The sequence below is a fragment of the Ascaphus truei genome, chromosome 7 (assembly GCF_040206685.1).
Source record: "Ascaphus truei isolate aAscTru1 chromosome 7, aAscTru1.hap1, whole genome shotgun sequence".
NCBI classification, from domain to species: Eukaryota; Metazoa; Chordata; class Amphibia; order Anura; family Ascaphidae; genus Ascaphus; species Ascaphus truei.
In genome coordinates, this window is record NC_134489.1 from 18,372,440 (window position 1) to 18,392,870 (window position 20,431).

A 20,431-nucleotide genomic window follows, 5' to 3' on the forward strand; every position below is an offset into this window, starting at 1 on the left:
TCCCCCTCACCCACACACATAATACTCCCCCTCCACATCAAACACACAATACCCCCCTGCACACCACACACATCCCACCCCCCCTGCTCCTCACATCCCTCCCCTGCACCTCACATCACTCTCCCCCCTTGCATCTCACATCACTCTCCCCCCCTGCACCTCACATCTCTCTCCCCCCCTGCTTCACACATCTTTTCCCCCTGCATCACTCATCTCTCTCCCCTGCACCTCACATCACCCCCCTGCACCTCAAATCGCCCCCCCCCTGCACCTCAAATCACCCCCCTCCCCTGCACGCACCTCAAATCGCCCCCCTGTATCATCATCTTGCCCCCCCCCCCCCTTCCGATATGGCTACCTCGGTTTGCCCCGGTTGCCGGCGGAGAAGGCGGCGGCAGCAGAGCAGGCAGGACTGCACGCACGCGCTCTAGCAAGCAGCAGGCATGGAAGTGACTCACTGCTAGAGTGCGCTCCTACCCTGCAGTCCTGAGGGCGGACTCGGGAGGAAGGAGGAGGGCGGACTCGGGAGGGAGAGGGCGGACTTGGGAGGGAGGCGGAGGGGGGAGCGGATTCGGGAGGGAGGAGGACGGGGAGAACGGACTCGGGAGAACGGACTCGGGAGGACAGGGAGAACGGACTCGGGAGGGAGGAGGAGGGGGAGAACGGACTCGGGAGGGAGGAGGAGGGGGAGAACGGACTCGGGAGGGAGGAGGAAAGGGGAGAACGGACTCGGGAGGGAGGAGGAGGGGGAGAACGGACTCGGGAGGGAGGAGGAGGGGGAGAACGGACTCGGGAGGGAGGAGGAGGGGGAGAACGGACTCGGGAGGGAGGAGGAGGGGGAGACCTGACTCGGGAGGGAGGAGGAGGGGGAGAACGGACTCGGGAGGGAGGAGGAGGGGGAGAACGGACTCGGGAGGGAAGAGGAGGGGGAGAGCGGACTCGGGAGGGAGGAGGGGGAAAGCCGCCGCGGGCCGCACAGTGAGTGCGTGCGGGCCGCACAGTGAGTGCGTGCGGGCCACGTGTTGTGCAGGCCGCACAGTGAGTGCGTGCGGGCCGCACAGTGAGTGCGTGCGGGCCACGTGTTGTGCAGGCATGCTATACACCTCATACATAAACCGTAGCCCCTTGCAGACGCACTTACCAGAACACCCTCCTACCTACCAATTAGATTGTAAGCTCTTCGGAGCATTGACTTCTTTTCCTACATGTTACTTCTATGTGTGAAGCACGTCTTCCCATCGTGTTATTTGTATTTGTTATTTATATGATTGTCACGTGTATTACTGCTGTGAAGCGCTATGTACTTTAATGGCGCTATATATATATATATATATATATACACACATACATACATACTATATACTTGTAGCCTCAAATCGCCTTTTCTTTAAAGAATTTTTTTTTCCAACCCAAAATCACTGACTGTTTTTTTGTTTGTTTCGGCTTGTGCTGATTGTCACATGCTGCTTCACCCTATCCCCTCTGCTGCCATTTACTCAACAATAATAGTCCTAAATGATTTAAGATTAGAGCATAAGAACCAGCACATGGAAATGCCCATTAACTTGAATAAGCGTTTCCATGCATATGTGCCTGTTCTGCAACAAATGTGATTTCCCCTCCTCCCCCTCTAGAACACAACGGTGGTTCTTACACCGGCTTTTAAAAGTGAATAAGCACCATAGGTGTGTATACACTATCGGATAATACCATGTTAAAATATTTGTTCCTTAGTACTTGGTCATGGTATTTAATAAACAATATAAATAAAACCACTGCATATACAGCGTGTTACACAGGGTAAAATACATACAGTAACATTGCAAACAAGATGCACTGGAGTATATTTCATTGTACACCGTATGTTATTATATGAAGTTTCCCATTGGCATCAGCTAAGAATAAGCTAAACATGCAAGTGCACCTCTTGGTACTGAGCTGTTCCTATACCGGTTTGTCTCATGGCCTATGGTGGACAGTGGACAGATGGGACATGGTGAGAATGGGGGGATTAAATCCTGCATTGACGTGTAAAGGCTCTTGATGTAGCATTTCTGTGTGTATTTTTTTTTTCTTTTCTTTTTAAACCAACATCAGGGACAGAGGAATTAGAAGAGCTTTTTTTTTATTTATTGGGTCACAATTTTTTATCCAGTACAGGGGCTTGCGCTGGGAGTAACTAAGCTTCAAACTGACTTGCATAGCAGTGAACACTGGATCGAGCTGAAATACCTTCACCGGAGCTTAGTGAATCTCCCTCGAAGGCCTATATTGACTAAGCAGTGCTATGCCCTAATACACCTTCCAGTGCCAGAAAGTATTCCATGGAAAGATTCCAGCACAAACAAGGCTTAATCTTTCTAGACCTTCTCACTGTGCAATGATGATGGGTATCTCTACCTACAGAGCCAGACGCTATCTTCTTAGGTGAGGTGATGCCACGTGACCCTGGGCTCCGCACACCTCAGTCACACCTAAGCAATGTGTAACACGCACCTGCAGTACTGCAGGGTTAATCATGGCTAAACCTTCATTTCCATTCAATTGAATGTAAAATATTTCAGAAGTACCATTGAGGGTTTAATCAGAATAGTTATTAGCAGAGGTTAATCGTTGGCCTTTATCAGTCCTCAAGGGACACCAACGGGTCAGGTTTTCAGGTGCCTGAAGCTGGGATATCCTGAAAACCTGACCTGTTAGTGACCCTTGAGGGCTGGAGTTGGCTTTCCTTGCCTCAGTCCATGGTCGAACTTGAAATGCTGTAAATATTATAAATTAAAATGTAACCGGCACAATACAGCTTTGCAAGGGCTGCCATGTTTGATTTGGGCAATATGTGACAGGACATTTGCTCCAGCACTGCAGCTAAATTGGAGTGCACAGAAATATAGTGATGGGCCCCCAGTACTCGGCACATGAGACCCCCCCCAAGGAATGGAACCCAGTGCTGCAGGTGCAATGTGAGTCAGATGAAAGCTCAATTTGTGTTGACGCTCATCTGAACATTCTCCATGCAATTAATATTTAAGCCATGTAGAGAAATACCCAAGTAAATCTGAGTTGGTGTGATCCGGTCCCTTCTGTTGCCTGGACCCTTAATCAATTGCTTTGTTCATGTAGTCATAGAACTCCCACTGTTGCCAATGACACCATTACTGTGAGCCTATTTGACTTGCTACCCCCAGGCCCATTCAGCCTGTACTGCACCTTGCGATCAACTCTGTTTTATTTTAGCATGTCCTCAGACTCCCCAGCTGACATGGTGACCAGTATCGGGCCGGGACAGAATTCAAGGAAAATACCAGCAAGTGCGCTATGCAAAAGATAAGATGTGTTCAGATTTTGCATCTTTGCAGAAAATCAGCAGCATCAGTAATTAGAAAAAAAAAAGAAGCAAAAGTGTTTCTTTATTTATAACCACCCACGCACAGCACATTGTGTAAAGCAGAGCAGTTTTATATAAGCTGTGGGAATATGCCATGTGTTTGCTCTGTCAACACTGCAAATGTTAAACTTGTGTAACTGTGCTCATCAATGTAAAGACTTTTTCTTTATAGTCCATACTCTAGAGCAGGGGTGGCCAACTCCAGTTCTCAAGGGCCACCAACAGGACAAGGTTTAAGGATATCCCTGCTTTAGCACAGGTGGCTCAGTCATTCTGACTGAGCCAATGGTTGAGCCACCTGTGCTGAACGAGTTATATCCTTAAGTCCTGTTGGTGGCCCTTGAGAACTGGAGTTGGCCACCCCTGCTCTAGAGCTAGGAGAGCATGTTCAACGGAGAACACACAACTACTCGCTCACCTGGATCTACTTAACATAACTCGTTCAATGCTTTGCAGGAACCTCTATTACAAATTGGGTTAATATATCTTGCACATAATTATTATTCACACACCCATCCAGATAATGCTAGTTAAGTAGCAGCATGGATTTTCCATGCTTAATATTTCAAGAAATGTTGAGTAGACGTCACTCTTACTTTAGGGCTACTCCTATGATACTCAACCCCAGTTTGCCAGTGCCCTCTTAAGGTACTTGGGGACCATGTTCCCTTCTCTGCCACGCCGCTCAGAACACGGCAGGAGGAGATATGAACCTCTGAAAATGAGTTGAGCAGCTTTGCCTCGAAGCTTCATCTGATGTGCTCAGTGAGGAACAGGCCTGAGCTGCGTCTATAGTTTTTTGTGGGCTGAAAGCCATAGGAGGTGTTCAGAGTTGACCCGATGTAGACTGCCAAAACCCCGTTTTATTTTTCCATAGAAATATAATATGCATTTTCTGAAGGCATTCTTCCTGCCAGAGAATGAAACCATATTTTTTTTTACTATGCCAAAACCTCAAACGGTACAATGAATTTCCAGTGTGCTGCAGCATATAATAGGAAGGTCAGCATCGCAGTGACCACCTGAGAAAAGGCGTGCTAAATGTGTTTTCTGATAATGTACCAGGGGTTACATTGTGAATGCGGCATCACGTCACACCACTCATATCCAACGATGATAATCTATAAACATTTCAACAGCAGCGTTTATTTGAAGAGATTAGAATTGATGTGTTGAAGGACATAAAATCCTTGAGCGATTTCTAAGGGTTATTAATAAAAGATTAGCCCTGCTGGAAGCCCAGCTTCCTCACTCTTTCAGAGTACAGAACAGGGCTGCGTGGGGGGGGGGGGGGGGGGGGGGAGGGCGTGCAGAGAAGGCTTTATGATTCATAATAAATGCTGGCCGTGCAGTGTAATTCAACAAGGGGCCCCTATTGTAAAGGCTGACAAAGGTGTTACAGGCACCCAGCTGCATGTCATCCCAGAGAGGGACCTAAAAAACAATATGGCCGCGCAGTGACACGCGCAACAGTGACCCGCTTTTTTTTATTTCTTTTTTCCTACTCCTTCATTTTTTTCTTTTTTAAACCGACCAGGTGGGGCCCTCCAGTAGAGAGACGCAGAACCTGCACCGTCATATTACAATCCACATTACGTAGCCAGACCCTCTGGCAGGGAAGTCTCTGCCCGAGGCTACTGTCTGTACGTTCTCCCTACCAATTAGATTGTGAGCTCTTCGGGGCAGGGACTCCTCTTCCTAAATGTTACTTTTATGTATGAAGCACTTCTCCCCATTGTGTTATTTGTATTCTTTGTTATTTATATGATTGTCACGTGTATTACTGCTGTGAAGCGCTGTGTACATTAATGGTGCTATATAAATAAAGACATACATACTGTAAGGGAAGAAACAGAAGACAATACAAATGCAATAAATTGTCTTTCCCCTCCCCCCATTAACAAATGCTTCTCAAAGATATTAAATAAAAGGCCTTTTTTTTTAATGTAATTCATCATTGTCACCCTGCTCGTGTAAATAATTTGTATGGATATCTATGTACTTATTAGACAATTGTCTTATGAACACATATGAGTCTATTTATCAAAGTCTAGGACAGAACGAGTGCAACTTATTAACCGGTAAGTCCCCCAGCTCTGGGTTTAGTTCCTTTTCCTCTGATAAATAGACCCCCTCCTCCCCCCCCCCCACCCCCCCACCATGGTTTTTACTTGTAACCCCTTCAGTGCCAGAAGAGGTGCAGTGTGCCGTTTTCACTACAACAAATCATTGTTATTTCTGTCAGTGTTGTTCTTGGGCGCCTTCGGTGCAGACTAAGAATAATAATATACCCGTCACATAGTGCTGCCAGGGTTTTATTGCAAGGCCACCACAGGCAGCGGTTCCCCCGAGACAGCGTGCACGCTAATGTGTGGTACCCGACAAAAAGAACGACCATGCTTCGTGCCTGGAAGTAGGATTTGACCCCACGACTGTCCGTTTTTTATAATTCCAGCTCCCCTGCAGCGTATTCCCCAGCCCTTCCGATGCAATTAATAAGCTGCCCCAGGGGTGATTCCACTGAGCCGCTCTGATGTTTTACCCACCTCTCCTTTCAGTAACGTGAAGAAGAAGCCAGAGCCGTCTGACTACAGCAAAATGAGGCCTGCCCAAAAACGCAGGATAATGTGAGTATAGGAAGTCCCAGGTCAGGTGTCCCTCATCCATCAATAACACTATTATCCTTGGGGGGGAGGGGGCGGGGTTTATTAATGACCTTGAGGTTGGCATAGAGAGCAAAGCCTCTATCTTTGCTGATGATACTAAATTGTGTAAGGTAATAGAATCAGAGCTGGATGTAATTTCTCTCCAGAAGGACTTGGAGAGACTGGAAACGTGGGCAGGTAAATGGCAGATGAGGTTTAATACAGATAAATGTAAAGTTATGCATTTGGGAAGCAAGAATAAACAGGCGACTTACAAATTAAATGGGGCTAAATTGGGGGAATCCTTGATGGAGAAGGATTTAGGAGTGCTTGTGGACAGCAGGCTTAGCAATAGTGCTCAATGTCATGCAGTAGCTGCAAAGGCGAACAAGATCTTATCTTGCATCAAACGGGCAATGGATGGAAGGGAAGTAAACATAATTATGCCCCTTTACAAAGCATTAGTAAGACCACACCTTGAATATGGAGTAAAATTTTGGGCACCACTCCTTAAAAAAGATATTATGGAACTAGAGCGCGTGTAGAGAAGAGCCCCAAATTAATATAGGGGATGGACAATCTAACTTATGAGGAGAGGCTAGATAAATTAGATTTATTTACATTAGAAAAGAGGCGTCTAAGAGGGTGTATGATAACTATATACAAATATATTCGGGGACAGTACAGGGAGCTTTCAAAAGAACTATTCATCCCAAGGGCAGTGCAAAGGACTCTGGCTCATCCCTTAAGGTTGGAGGAAAGGAGATTTCACCAGCAACACAGGAAAGGGTTCTTTACAGTAAGGGCAGTTACAATGTGGAATCGTTACCCATGGAGACTGTGATGGCAGATACAATACATTTGTTCAAAAAAAGGTTAGACATCTTTTTAGAAAGGAAAGGTATATAGGGATATACCAAATAAGTATACATGGGAAGGATGTTGATCCAGGGATTAATCCGATTGCCAATTCTTGGAGTGAGGAAGGAATTTATTTTTCCCCTTATGAGATATCATTGGATGATATGACTCTGGGGTTTTTTGTTTGCCTTCCTCTGGATCAATGAGTAAGTATAGATATAGGATAAAGTATCTGTCGTCTAAATTTTAGCATAGGTTAAACTTGATGGACGTACGTCTTTTTTCAACCTCATCTACTATGTAACATTATATAACCTGCACATTCATCTTTGGATGTTGTCAACTGCTTCATAGCTTTAGGTCCTAGGACAGGGGTGGCCAACTCCAGTCCTATTGAGCCACCAATGGGTCAGGTTTTAAGGATATCCCTGCTTCAGTACAGGTGGCTCAGCCTTTGACTGAACCAGGGTTGCGTAAACTTACCTTAATGCGCCCCCCCGTTTACTCTCCCTTCCGGCTTGTGCGCCCCCCCCCCCCCCTGCACGGCTCATATGACGTCGGTTGCCATGGAGGCGCGTCGCTGGAACCAAGGCAAGTAAAAAGCTAGAGGCCTCGCTCGATCCCCGGCATTTATTTTAAATGCCTTCGGGGAAACTCGGGGTCTCTGTAACAGCCGTGCCCCCCACTTTGCACACTCCTGGACTGAGCCACTGATAGAGCCACCTGTGCAGAAGTCGGGATATCCTTAAAACCTGATCTGTTGGTGGGACTGGACTGGGCCACCCCTGTCCTAGGAAGTGACCAGGAGAGGAAAAAAAGCATGATGGGATATTTTTGGGGTATCCCACAGTTAAACTTATGTTCTTTTTACTGCCTGTTTATTCCCGAGTTATCAGGGTAATATGCCGGCCTACACATTTCAGGCAGGGAAATGGTGGTTACTTCCAAGTGCTTTTGATCTCTTAAAAAGATTTGTGCTCTAGGAGCCAGAACTGTACAGAGCTACTTGGGATCATTATACAGCGTGCATGTTGGTATTGGAGTATGGGTTAAAAAAAAAGCCGCCCGACGTGTACCGCGCAGTGACAGAGTTGCAGCACCTGTGGGGTGACGTGTATATGTGCTTCCCGCGTGTTCAGGGATGTGTCCCCTTTGGAACAAAGGAGACCTAGTTGACAGATCAGCTGTTAGCAGCTGGCAGGCAACCGCCCGACATGCCCGGGGATTTGTTACCGGCCTGGAAACATCCTGGAAAACTGGTAAGAGACCAGCAGAGGCAGAAGGAGCACATTATTCCGCTGTAATGGGCTGTGTTATAAAGGTGCAAAAAACACATTCCCAAACAGACAGGGTCTTATTCTTGTAGCTCCAAGGTAGTCATTGCCAAAGCGCGCGGTTTGGCACGTTCAGAAGTAGCGGATAAAATGTGAAGAAGAAAAACTCCATTCTCTATTGCAAATTGCGTCTTCTAAACCGTATCTAAAAATAAGTGACAAACTGCCTGGGTTGCACTGGAGAAGCGGAATGAACGGAGGTGCTGCGAACTCCATCCCCAGTCTGATTTTATGGGGTTTGCGCTCTCAGCCCAACTCATATTTCAGGCTCTGGATGGGCCTCGCAATGCCAATCTCGGCACTCTTTAAGCGCGGTTTGAGTAACGGAGGTACAAGAATAGAAGGTGTGGGCAAAAAATGCGAGTTTGAGGCTTTTTTTGACAAACTGATCGGATTGTTGGACCCGGAGTGAAACCGCTTCTAAAAAAGCCGTTAAGACACAGATTGGACATGCTATAAGGGCTTACATAAAAGCAAAGCATGCCAGTCCGATCAGAGAGTGCGCTTTAGGAGCGGTTTGTCACACTTTGGAGCTACCGGAATAGGCCACATAGTACACACCTTTTTTTGTAGTGGCTGGATAGCAGCGCTTACATTCTCTTAGGCCCCTATTCAGTATGCTAGGGGTGCTAGAGTCCAGACCTCAAGACCCTCCCAACAGGTCAGGTTTTCAGGATATCCCAACTTCAGCACAAGTGGCTGAGTCTTTGACTGAGCTACTGATTGAACCACCTGTGCTGAAGGGATATCCTGAAAACCAGACCTGTTGGAGGGGGGTCTTGAGGACTGGACTTGAGCACCACCACAGCAGTGTGCTGCAAAAAATCTTCCCCTGTTACTGGTAGAACGATCAGCTGGTTTCAAATGACTAGGATTAAAATCTTCTACTGCACAGGGAGGCAACGTCACTGCATATTAAATGAGGAACGTTGTCTGTCTCGCTGTCTGTAACACGCTATATATTTATCTGGTGCTAAGTGATTCCTAATTGAATTAAATATAATCATATTTTACACATACACACTTGTACCTCTGCACAGCCGTAATGTTACCTGAATTCAGTTGACCAAACTGAAGCATAAGCAGACATAGTAATTAGTTTGAGATCACACTGGTACAAATGGCTTCAAAGGGGGTGGTTTTAAATCCACATGTATTTCAGACCAACCCTTTTAACCACTATGCCGTGTTTCCATTCAACCAGTTGGCTCTGATTCAAAATACCCTTCCTCTGCTCACCCCAGGGTTGTTGCAATGCTTTCTTCCCACAGGCGATCAGCATATTGAATAAAGACATCACACATGTCGAGTGCTGATAACACATGGATATAAAACACTTGACGATTCACCTCGCCTCTTCTCTCTCTGCAGTTTGCTTTGGATGACACATGGTTTTCTTTGGCTGACGGCCTCTAATTTCTACAAGCGTTCTGATTCCACAGCGACCCCAGGGAGCCATAGCCACTTTTCAGTCCTAGCCGCCCATGTGCAGAGAGAGCTGGCACAGCTGCCAGGGCTTGGGCTACTGATGAGCCAAACTCCAGTGTGACACTTCCCCGCCGCAGACCTGTACATACTCGACTCTTCTCCCGGTGCATTGTTTTCTGTTTGTGTTTCTTTTCTGGGTGCTGTTGATACTCAAAAAACCAGTCTCTATAGAGCAGGGGTAGCCAACTCCAGTCCGCAAGAGCTACCAACAGGCCAGGTTTTTAGGATATCCCTGCTTCAGCACAGGTGGTTCAATCAGATGCTCAGTCGAAGAGTGACACGGATTGAGCCTTCTGTGCTGAAGCAGGAACTGATTGAACCACCTGTGTTGAAGCTGGGATGTCCTGAAAACCTGACCTGTTGGTCGCCCTCGGGGACTGGTGTAACCACCCCGGCCATAAAGTATACAGACCTAATTTTCGAAAAGAATAAAGACGAAAGAGAACTGTAGGTGCCCGCTGAAGATGTGCGAGGATTGAAAAAGCTAAACATTGATAAGTAAATCCGTCACACACAAGAATTAAAAAATTGCCCAACAGCGCTTGACCTTATTTTGGTGTATTTATTCTGTGGGGACCTTTAATAACAACGTTTCGGGGGTCAATACCCCTTCATCAGGCGCACATAGTGATACATATGCTGTTTGATACTCGGCATAGTTATAAAGTACAGTCGGTTCATTTTCAGGGTGCGTCCAAGTTTCTCGAGTTCCAGTACAGTCTCGCAATGCCGTTTGTTTTATTGTAGTAAGCGTACGCAGAGTATCATGTTGATTCCCATGTAACTTGAGCAGTTTATAACCACGTTTTGTGCGACATTGTCTCCTTCACAGAGAGGAAGAAGTATCCCGGGTTCAGGAGCTGATAAAGAACCCTTCCTACAAGGCGAACCCCCTGGCAGCAGTAGGGGAGCACCTGCTGAAACGCATGAGACAAGAGAAAGAGGGGGACCCCAGCTAACAACTGCCAGAAACCCACAACACGTGGCACTGAAAGGGAACACACCTCCGTAAACTATTAAAGCCGCAATCTGCACTGCCCTACTCAATAAGTGTTTTTGTTTGTGTGTCGTTTTGAAGCCTGTTTTTAATACTTTATTGACATTTTCCATTCCTGAGACGCTAAGCCCTGAAAAACGGGGTCTCTTTGTAAGCAACGCCGCAGGCTTACATTCATTTAGAAACGGACATTCCCTGGGTGTGGGAGTGGCAGGAGGCGCTGCATCCAGGATGGTTTTTATGACAAAAGTGTATGTTAGAACGCCTTTTTTAAGGAGTTTGTGTAGCAAGGCATATTTTGTGTTTCAAATAGTGCTTATATTAACATTGTGGCAGTGTATTTCTCCCCTTGTGCATGAGCTTCCCCATTGAGGATTGTGATTTAGGAGGAGGCGAGCAGTGCACATATTATGATGGATGTTTTAATTCTGCGTCGCTCTCCTTTAGATTGGCGTGAACCTTCCTGACCAACAACCTGATATAGGAACCGTAATTAACCCACTTGTTATGACTGATGCAGCCCAAAAGCAGAAAAATAGCTGTAAAAATAAAAAATAAATAAAAAGTCAAAACAAGTATTTTAAATCATTTTTGGAAAATCGGTACATTTCTCTAGCATATTTGTTACTCTGAATGGGTGGGGGGCGGTGTGATGGTTAATATTGTTTCTGTGCCGCAATAAAAGGCAACCAGATTTATTCACAACCCGTAAATGTCAGATGACCAACTAGAAAGACGGCATACAGGATACGGGAGAGAGAAGGGCGCTATAATAAACCCAAGCTCCTGGTTGCAAACATTGTCATATTAAAATAGCACACTAATGGATGTTTGTTTTATCGAAGGCATCCATCATCCATCTTCAACATATCCCCTTCGCTGGATTCAATTTGCTACTATGTGGGGCTCGCTCTTTAAATTCTTACAAGCACCCAGATGCAATGCATTTATCTGCATGCTCCCTGCCCATCGAAGAAGGGGTTAATGGTGATTTTTAAGAAGTGGGCAGCCCACTTACTAACCGAGAAGGCCGGATAAATCTTCAAACCATTAACTAAGCGCAACACAATTTGAGGGCACTGTTTGGAGGTTAGCTCCCCGCGGGCTCTGTTCTGTGGGTTTTCCTGAACATCTGTAATACATTTTCCTGGCTGCTTGTTAGCAGATGGAGTTGACCTAATGCAATAAATCAGTCTTCCTCGTCAAATTCCTGCAGCCAAACTGCGTCTATGCTTGGTTACAGTTCCTAGAAAGGACCCCTCGTTAATAATAATAATGTATTTTCTGCGTCACAGATTATAACAACAGAAGTCCGAAGATGATTCTGTTTAGAGCAGGGGTGGCCAACTCCTCAAAGGCCACCAACAGGCCAGGTATTTGGGATATCCCTGCTTCAGCACAGGTGGCTCAATCATTCTGACTGAGCCACTGATTGAGCTACCTGTGCTAAAGCAGGGACGTCCTTAAAACCTGACCTGTTGGTGGCCCTTGAGGACTGGCGTTGACCACCCCTGGTTTGGTAGGTAGAAGTAATATGGTCTCTGCCTACTTTACAGCAGATTTGTATTGTCCGTGTGTTAGAGCTAGTTTGTTACACTTTCTCGAAGGAGAATACTAGTTGGAAGTAGTACCAGTGTGTAAGGATACCCAATATAATTGCACAGTGCTGCATCTTCTAGTTTTTCCATATACACTGTAGGTTTCAAGTGTTTTGTCCCCGTCTGGTACAGTAACCACTTGGCAGCACAAGATGCTAGAAGAGCAGGGAAGTGGTTAATAAAATAAGCGGTAGCAATCTGCATCTGTTAAACGCCCTGTTTCTAAGTGTTTCCCATGCTTGTGTTTCACAAATAGCATGTGAGGTTACAGAGTTTTCCTTCCACATGGCAAAGTCACGTTTAAAGGATGCAAAGGAGATAAGCTTTCGCACAGCTACTAACGCGGCCAGTGGGAAATGAGAGCAAAACACAAGAAAATTACATGCTGGACCCGCCGGCCGCCAACGTGACCTGCAACAACACGGTGAAGGCTTAAAAAAAGGGGGTGGGGCAATTGAGTAATTATGCATTAGAACAGGGGTGCTCCCCACGATGTCTATCACCCTTCCCTCCCCCTTTTCTCTCCCTTCCTTTCATTACCTAATGGCTCAATGTACGTCTTCCGGTTTGTCTGTCTGTATGGTTGTTTGTCTGTCTGGTTGTTTGTTTGTATGGTTGTTTGTCTGTCTGTCTGGTTGTTTGTTTGTCTGTATGGTTGCTTGTCTGTGTATGGTTGCTTGTCTGTCTGTATGGTTGCTTGTCTGTCTGTATGGTTGCTTGTCTGTCTGTATGGTTGCTTGTCTGTCTGTATGGTTGCTTGTCTGTCTGTATGGTTGCTTGTCTGTCTGTATGGTTGCTTGTCTGTCTGTATGGTTGCTTGTCTGTCTGTATGGTTGCTTGTCTGTCGGTCTGTGTCTTTATATCTGTTTGTCTACCTATGTCGTGGTATTGGTATATACATCGTTTGGCTGATTCGCATGTCTGTCTGTTTGTCGGTTGGGCTGCTGGTGCGCCGGTAACTGAGTCCGAGCGCCGGGCCCCCTCGGTCAGAATGTTGGTCTGACACCGTTGTATTAACTCTGGAAGGCGAGCCCTCTCGGCTCTCCGGTTAGATCACAGTTCAAAATTTTGATATACTACTATCTGTATCATTATATTTTCAGATGCAAGGAGGATCATCATGTCAAAATGTACCTGTGAATGTAATGCTGTAAACCAATAAAAATTTAAGTTACAAAAAAAAAAAAAGAACAGGGGTGCTCAACTCCACTCCTCAAGCCCCCCTCCCCCAAACAGGTCAGGTTTTCAGGATATCCCTGCTTCAGCACAGGTGGTTCAACCAGTGGCTCAGTCATTGATTGAGCCAGCTGTGCTGAAGCTGGGATATCCTGAAAACCTGATCTGTTTGGGGGGGGGGGGGGTAGGACTTGAGAATTGGAGTTGAGCACCTCCTGCATTAGAGGATTGCTGCATCCATCCAAGTTTTAAACAAAACCATGTTGGAACCCAGCCATTCCCACAAAGCAAATCAACAGACGTTTTACCCAGCAATGATAGCCAATCAACACGCGATCGCAATCTACAGCGGACAAGTCGTTCTAAGTGAAAGTAGAGAAGGACCAAACTCTTTTTAAAAAAATCCACAATGAAGCTCAAAATAAAAATTACTAAAAAAAATTAAAAATCCTGTCCACGGAATTTGTAACCATGTCCCTGAAAAAAGAAATCATACGCTCTTCTCTTGTGATCCAAGGTAAGCAACTTGTGAGGCTGTAGATCTATCAATTAGTTCTTGTGTAGATTTCCAGCTTTACTGGTATTAAGCAGAGCATGTTCCTAACAAAGGACATTAATCATTGGTTTCAGCCATCACGCAGTAACCCCGGAGTCATCATCCGTGTGATACGTTGTATCCAGACGATTCGGCGATATCCGCCATGGACTTGAATGGCAGATATCACCAATTTGGGGCGTGATGCAGCGGAAAATAATAATGTATGTTATGTCCGGGCAAATAATCGTGCATTCCACAGACTTGTTCCTTGAGAAATTGGATTCTACATTCAGGCATCGGGTGATAAATAAGGGTAAATAAGTAGTTTGTGGTTTGGAAAAGATAGCATCAACTAACTGTCTTTATCCAATAAAAATCATCAAAATGTATGGCATATAATAATTGTGGTAACAGCATTGCATAATTCGGTAGCAAACCGGTTATGGTGTCTTTCAGGCTCCGTCCATAGTGGAACGCGCCCGCTTTCGCGCTCCTCGGCGCAGCGCACACTTGCCTGCAGCAAGAGATATTTCCTGTCCTGCAGGCAGAGGTGATGGAGGCGTGTCAGGGGGCGCAGCCGTTACGTCACGGAGCTGTTTCACCCTTATTGGGCGATCCGCTTACGTGACCCGGCTGTCGCACGGAAAATACAAACATGTTTGTAGCGCGAAGCGCCGGACTGCCCGTAGCGCACGCGCACTATACGCAAATGCATTGGCATCCTAGTGTTTGTTTCAGTACGAGCTACGTAGCTCGCGCCGTCTCCTTCACTATGGACGCAGCCTTAACGGCAACACTAACTTGCATGAAATGGAACCCATCCCATTGCTTTGATCAAGTATGAGGGTATGAGCCTGTCTTTCTGAAAGTTCATCTTGGGCCTGCCTGTACTGCTCAGAGTGGACCCACTGGTCTTTTTGGAGAAAGGAAATATTTCCCCCTGAGCTTGAAACGCTGCTGTAACCTCTTCAATACCAGAGGGTCTGCAGTGCATTGCTCTGCCACTGAAGGGGTTCATAAAATGTATTTGAACTTTTGTAGTCAACCAGAATGCATGTGAACATTGGATTAGACTTTTTTACAAACATCACAGATTTATATAAAACTGCAGGCACCTCTGCTTCTGTTGACAACCTAAGGGTATCATGCAGTCCCAGAGCTTCTGTCGTTCTGCTGAGTGATCAGCAAAACCTTGGATATGTGTGTAATGGAATTTTCTTTTTCTTGTATAATGCCTCGTGATAAACACTTTAGATTTAGCAGTATGCGGAATACGTGCAACTTATCACAACAGCCTTTCAACACTAACCACCTTTCTTAATTAAAAAGTCACACTATAAGCAGCTCTTTTTTTTTTTTACCTTTAACTCCGCCTGAACTGGTTAACCTGATAAAAATAATCGTCTTTGCTATGTAAATCTGTTGGGTTTGTTGTTGTTGTTTTTTTTAATGCATATGAAAAAATTAGCCTAAAATTAAGTAGTATTTTTAAACATCTGAAACGTCGCTGCACTCCAAGTGTGCGAAAACTAGGGTTGCCAGGAGTCCGGTATTTGGACACTATCTAGTAAAAAATGAGAGGAAATACCAGACCTCTCTGGACATAGTGACCTGACCGGCTTGGAGGGGCACAGGATTTAACCTGGCAGGGAGAGAGCAGGGCTGTTGCTAGGGGGCTTAGGGGCTGGGCAGCTTCCTCCTTCCTGATTGGCTGCATTACCCAGCAGCGGCCAATCAGGAGGAGATGCCTGGGGGTGGGGCCAAGGAGGAGGAAACAGCATGGAGAGGTGTGTGTAGTGCGTCACACCTTTCACCACTGTCCAGTATTTTTGGAGAAGCCACCTGGCAACCCTAGCGTAAACCATGCTTCATAGAGAACTTTAGCAGGAGTCTGCGGTACCCACACTGTTCCCTGGAGAGTGTAAGTTCTGAAGGTTTTTTCTTTTACTGTTCTCTCTCCCTCCCCCCTCCCCCACAATGGAGCTAAAAATACACCCTGCCATTTTTTTACTGTAGAGTTATCCATCATTTTAATGAGCATCCAGAGCTGACCCTTCTGCGAGGAAAACTTTCATGTTACAGCAGCCAGGGAAATTAAATATGATGCATCAATACATAACACATCCTACATCATGTGCCTATGTGCTGTATATATAGATGTAGGTTTCATGTTTTAAAAGTTCGCTGCAGGGAGACGGTCCCTTCCTTGCAAATAGCATAATTGGGACCTTTTCTGTCGGCTGGCTTTCTAAGCCAACCAGAAAAGGAGGAAACGGAAAGCATTGTGATGCCGCTGGCTGGCCGTGCTGGCTAGCGAAAAATTAGGCCATAAGATTGACCTGCAGGTCGACAAGAATAGAAAAGATTTTGGGAAAAAAATGGATACATTGGTAATAAGTAGACAAAAGTGAATCTATAAATGGAGGGGGGAGGGGGAAATTGAGCGTAGTAATCGGCCTAGTGCCCACTGGGAGGTGAACTCTGGAATGGTCCCATTGGACTCAGTGAGGGAAGACTGGCCACATATGGGACTGCATCAGTGCCCGGACTGGTGTCTTTACTGGTATAGCAACCCTATCAGCCATATACTGCTTCCTGGACTTATTGATGGCTAGTTTGCCCAATACTGGGAGAAAGTTTACGAGTATTTGCAATATAAATCCCTATCATCGTGCTAAAGAAAATATAATAAAGTGTCCACAGAACAAAGCTGCCATGTAGAATGTGTGTGGTGCCCATGCCTATAACCAGTGGTCGACAAATCACCAAAAAATGTACTCGCCGAACAAAAAATCTACTCGCCACCTAGTACCACACATGTGCTGCTTGGGCCAATAGGAGCTCGCCACGATGTTAAATAGACTCACCCGGGGCGAGCAAATGTATAGGTTTGTCGAACACTGCCTATAACTCACAGTAGTAACTTACACAGTATAGACTTTTCCTACAGGACTGTTTACACCATTTTCTTTGGAGACATGTTGAGGACAAGAGGAGGCAGCTGCTGTAATTTTCAGGAGTAAGCAATATTATTTGCTCCATATTTTCTAAACGGAACATGCATTAGTTGGTTGGAAGTTTCTACTTCTACTCATCTGTGTTTTAGCTCCATTTTTCTTCTGACATCAACTCCCACCCTTAATGTTACCTAACACCAATAAATATACTAATATTCACAATGAATGTAAGCATCATCATTATTTATTATAGAGTACAACATAGTCCCAACTATTCTCAAAGAGCACCCTTGATCCTACCTGCCTCTTTGACTATCACCTCGTCTTTTCATGAGGAGAGCCCAAGTGGACACCATCTTCCATCCGGTTGTATACCCCCTTTTTTATATAATTAACTTAGGGCCAAGCGCCACAGATATAACCATTTGTTGCTTGGTTTCCACACTGCTCACTCCACTGAAACAGCCCTAACCAATGGAGTTAATGACCTTCATGCTACCAAAGACCAACCTTTATGCTGTGTTTGATACTGTGGACCACCACCTTCTTGTCATCTCCTTTACTTTCATTGTCTCATTTACGGTACTAACACCTCCTTTGTCTCTCTTTTGGAGTACCTTGGGTGTTTATCCTGGGACGACTTCTCATTTCTCTACACATTCTCTCCAGGTGACCTAGTGGCATCTTTTGATTTTAAATATCACTTCTATGCTGATGAAACACACATTTACTTTTGAACCCCAGACCTTTCACAAGCCTTTGAATGTCTCTCTGCAATATCATCCTCGATTTGCCCTCTACTGGCTAAAGCTTAACATGTCGAAGACAACTCCTTATACTCCCTCCCAAGCCTGTCCCTATTGCCCCTTTCCCCATTATTGGCAATAGCGCTAATTTAAGCATACTCCTTAAGACACATTGGACTCCTCCCTCACATTCAAACAGTTGCTAAAACCTGCGGTTGTTAAGATATGCCCTTTTCTCTGTCACCCAACTGCTAAAATCCTAACCCTTACCCTCATTCTCTCCCGTCTTGACTTTGGTAACTGAGTGGCCTATGTACCTCTTACCTTTATCCCATAGAATCTATGCTGCTGCTGGAATACCTTTACGCTCTCTTAAACCCGTTTTTCTTTCTTTACTGCTGAAATTCCTCTCCTGGCATCCACTAAATTCTGTTTTACTTACGAAATTCTAGACTATACACTCCCCATCCCTCATATGTTAGCCCTAATTTCTCGCTGCACACCAGCTCGCCACTTATTTAATCTGTTTAATCTGTTTACCCCTTTTGTATCTAAAGTCCTCTCCTGCCTGAAACCTTTTTCACTTATGTCCCCACACCTCAGGAATGCTTCTGCTGCATATCCGCCAAGTACCTTCTCTCTCCACTTTGACAGTCCATATCAAACCTCACCTCTTTAATGATGCCTTTCAATTGCGCCAAAGTACTGCCACTTGCATATGTCCTTACCATACCTACGTTTCTGCTATCGATAGAAGTTCTCCCTACATTGTGTTTGAGGTTATCTGTTTTAAGAGGATTGGTTATGCTAACATCTGGGGCAGCACACTTATGCTATCCTTATATAACTATGGGACACCTCCCCCGCCCCAGCGCACCTCCCCCGCCCCCAGTTTTTTTCCTTTTTGATACGCTCTACATACATTTTAGATTTTAAGTTCTTCGGGGCAGAGATGCCTTTTCCTATTGGTTTTGAGGTTTAAAACATGTATTCCCATTATGTACCAAAACCTATTTCTGCTGTGCAGCGCTATACTAATAAAAAATATATACATACATACTCTGTGAAGACAATAACAATATTAACATACACCTGGACAGTAGGAAAAAAGAGTGTAGGAAAAAGGTTGGTGTGTTTCTAAAATATACTTTTGTCAAAGCAGCTGGGATGCGCGTTTTCTGCGAGCGATTGGAAATGTTACCAGAGGCTGGAAAGCTAGGATTAAGGATATTGTTAGGAAGGCACGCGGGAAACTTTGAGGGGAGTTTTCAGCACACCTTTAGGCCAGGTCCCCGCTGGTTACTGCAGGGACAAGAGCCCTCCCCTCAATGGGGCCGTCCCACTGCAAGGAGGGGGGGCGCCGTGCGCCGAATTTTTCAGGCGATGCCCCCGGCGGTTCAGCCAATGAGGGCGAACCTGCTGGGTGACGTCATGGCCGCGCTCCCCATCACGCCCCCCCCCCCCCTGTCTTGCTCCCTGCAGACCGGGAGAATTCAGCTGCACGCGCCACCAGCCTCGCGGGCACGTGTGCAGCGGAGGCACTGGGGACGCAGCCTTTCACGTGTGAAGGGGTAAGCAGATCTGGCACGTGTCCGTGTGCAGGACGTAGCATGGATCTGTGTGCAGGACGTAGCATGGATCTGTGTGCAGGACGTAGCATGGATCTGGGTGCAGGACGTAGCATGGATCTGTGTGCAGGACGTAGCATGGATCTGTGTGCAGGACGTAGCATGGATCTGTGTGCAGGACGTAGCATGGATCTGGGTGCAGGACGTAGCATGGATCTGGGTGCAGGACGTAGCATGGATCTGGGTGCAGGACGTAGCATGGATCTGGGTGCAGGACGTAGCATGGATCTGGGTGCAGGACGTAGCATGGATCTGTGTGCAGGACGTAGCATGGATCTGGGTGCAGGACGTAGCATGGATCTGTGTGCAGGACGTAGCATGGATCTGTGTGCAGGACGTAGCATGGATCTGTGTGCAGGACGTAGCATGGATCTGGGTGCAGGACGTAGCATGGATCTGTGTGCAGGACGTAGCATGGATCTGGGTGCAGGACGTAGCATGGATCTGGGTGCAGGACGTAGCATGGATCTGGGTGCAGGACGTAGCATGGATCTGGGTGCAGGACGTAGCATGGATCTGGGTGCAGGACGTAGCATGGATCTGGGTGCAGGACGTAGCATGGATCTGTGTGCAGGACGTAGCATGGATCTGGGTGCAGGACGTAGCATGGATCTGTGTGCAGGACGTAGCATGGATCTGTGTGCAGGACGTAGCATGGATCTGTGTGCAGGACGTAGCATGGATCTGTGTGCAGGACGTAGCATGGATCTGGGTGCAGGACGTAGCATGGATCTGGGTGCAGGACGTAGCATGGATCTGGGTGCAGGACGTAGCATGGATCTGCGTGCAGGACGTAGCATGGATCTGTGTGCAGGATGTAGCATGGAATTTCTTTTTGTAGAGCATCATTACACAGTGTACCACATTCTTTCCAACGGTGCAAATCTTTCTGGCAAACCCGTGTGGCTGCTGGAACCTGCTTGAATATTCTCTATCCAAAAGCTTTAACGAAGGAGCAGCTAAATATGAAACCAATCGATGAGGGCATTATAAATGTGACTGGCATTAACATTGTATTCTTGCATAGAATGAACAGTGTGCACAGTGTACAGATGCTGGGCATCACATAGGCAGATGG

At 46.2% G+C, this 20,431-nt stretch overlaps 1 protein-coding gene across 1 annotated transcript in view; it reads left to right on the top strand.

The window, feature by feature from the left end:
• Window positions 1–11,295, top strand: part of SLX9 (SLX9 ribosome biogenesis factor) — a 74,677-nt gene extending 63,382 nt beyond the window's left edge. The window contains exons 5-6 of the mRNA XM_075607141.1: window positions 5,944–6,012; window positions 10,546–11,295. Coding sequence (XP_075463256.1) covers window positions 5,944–6,012; window positions 10,546–10,672 — 196 coding nt within the window. The 3' untranslated portion in view covers window positions 10,673–11,295. The remainder of the gene's footprint in view (window positions 1–5,943; window positions 6,013–10,545) is intronic.
• Window positions 11,296–20,431: the final 9,136 nt, after the last annotated feature.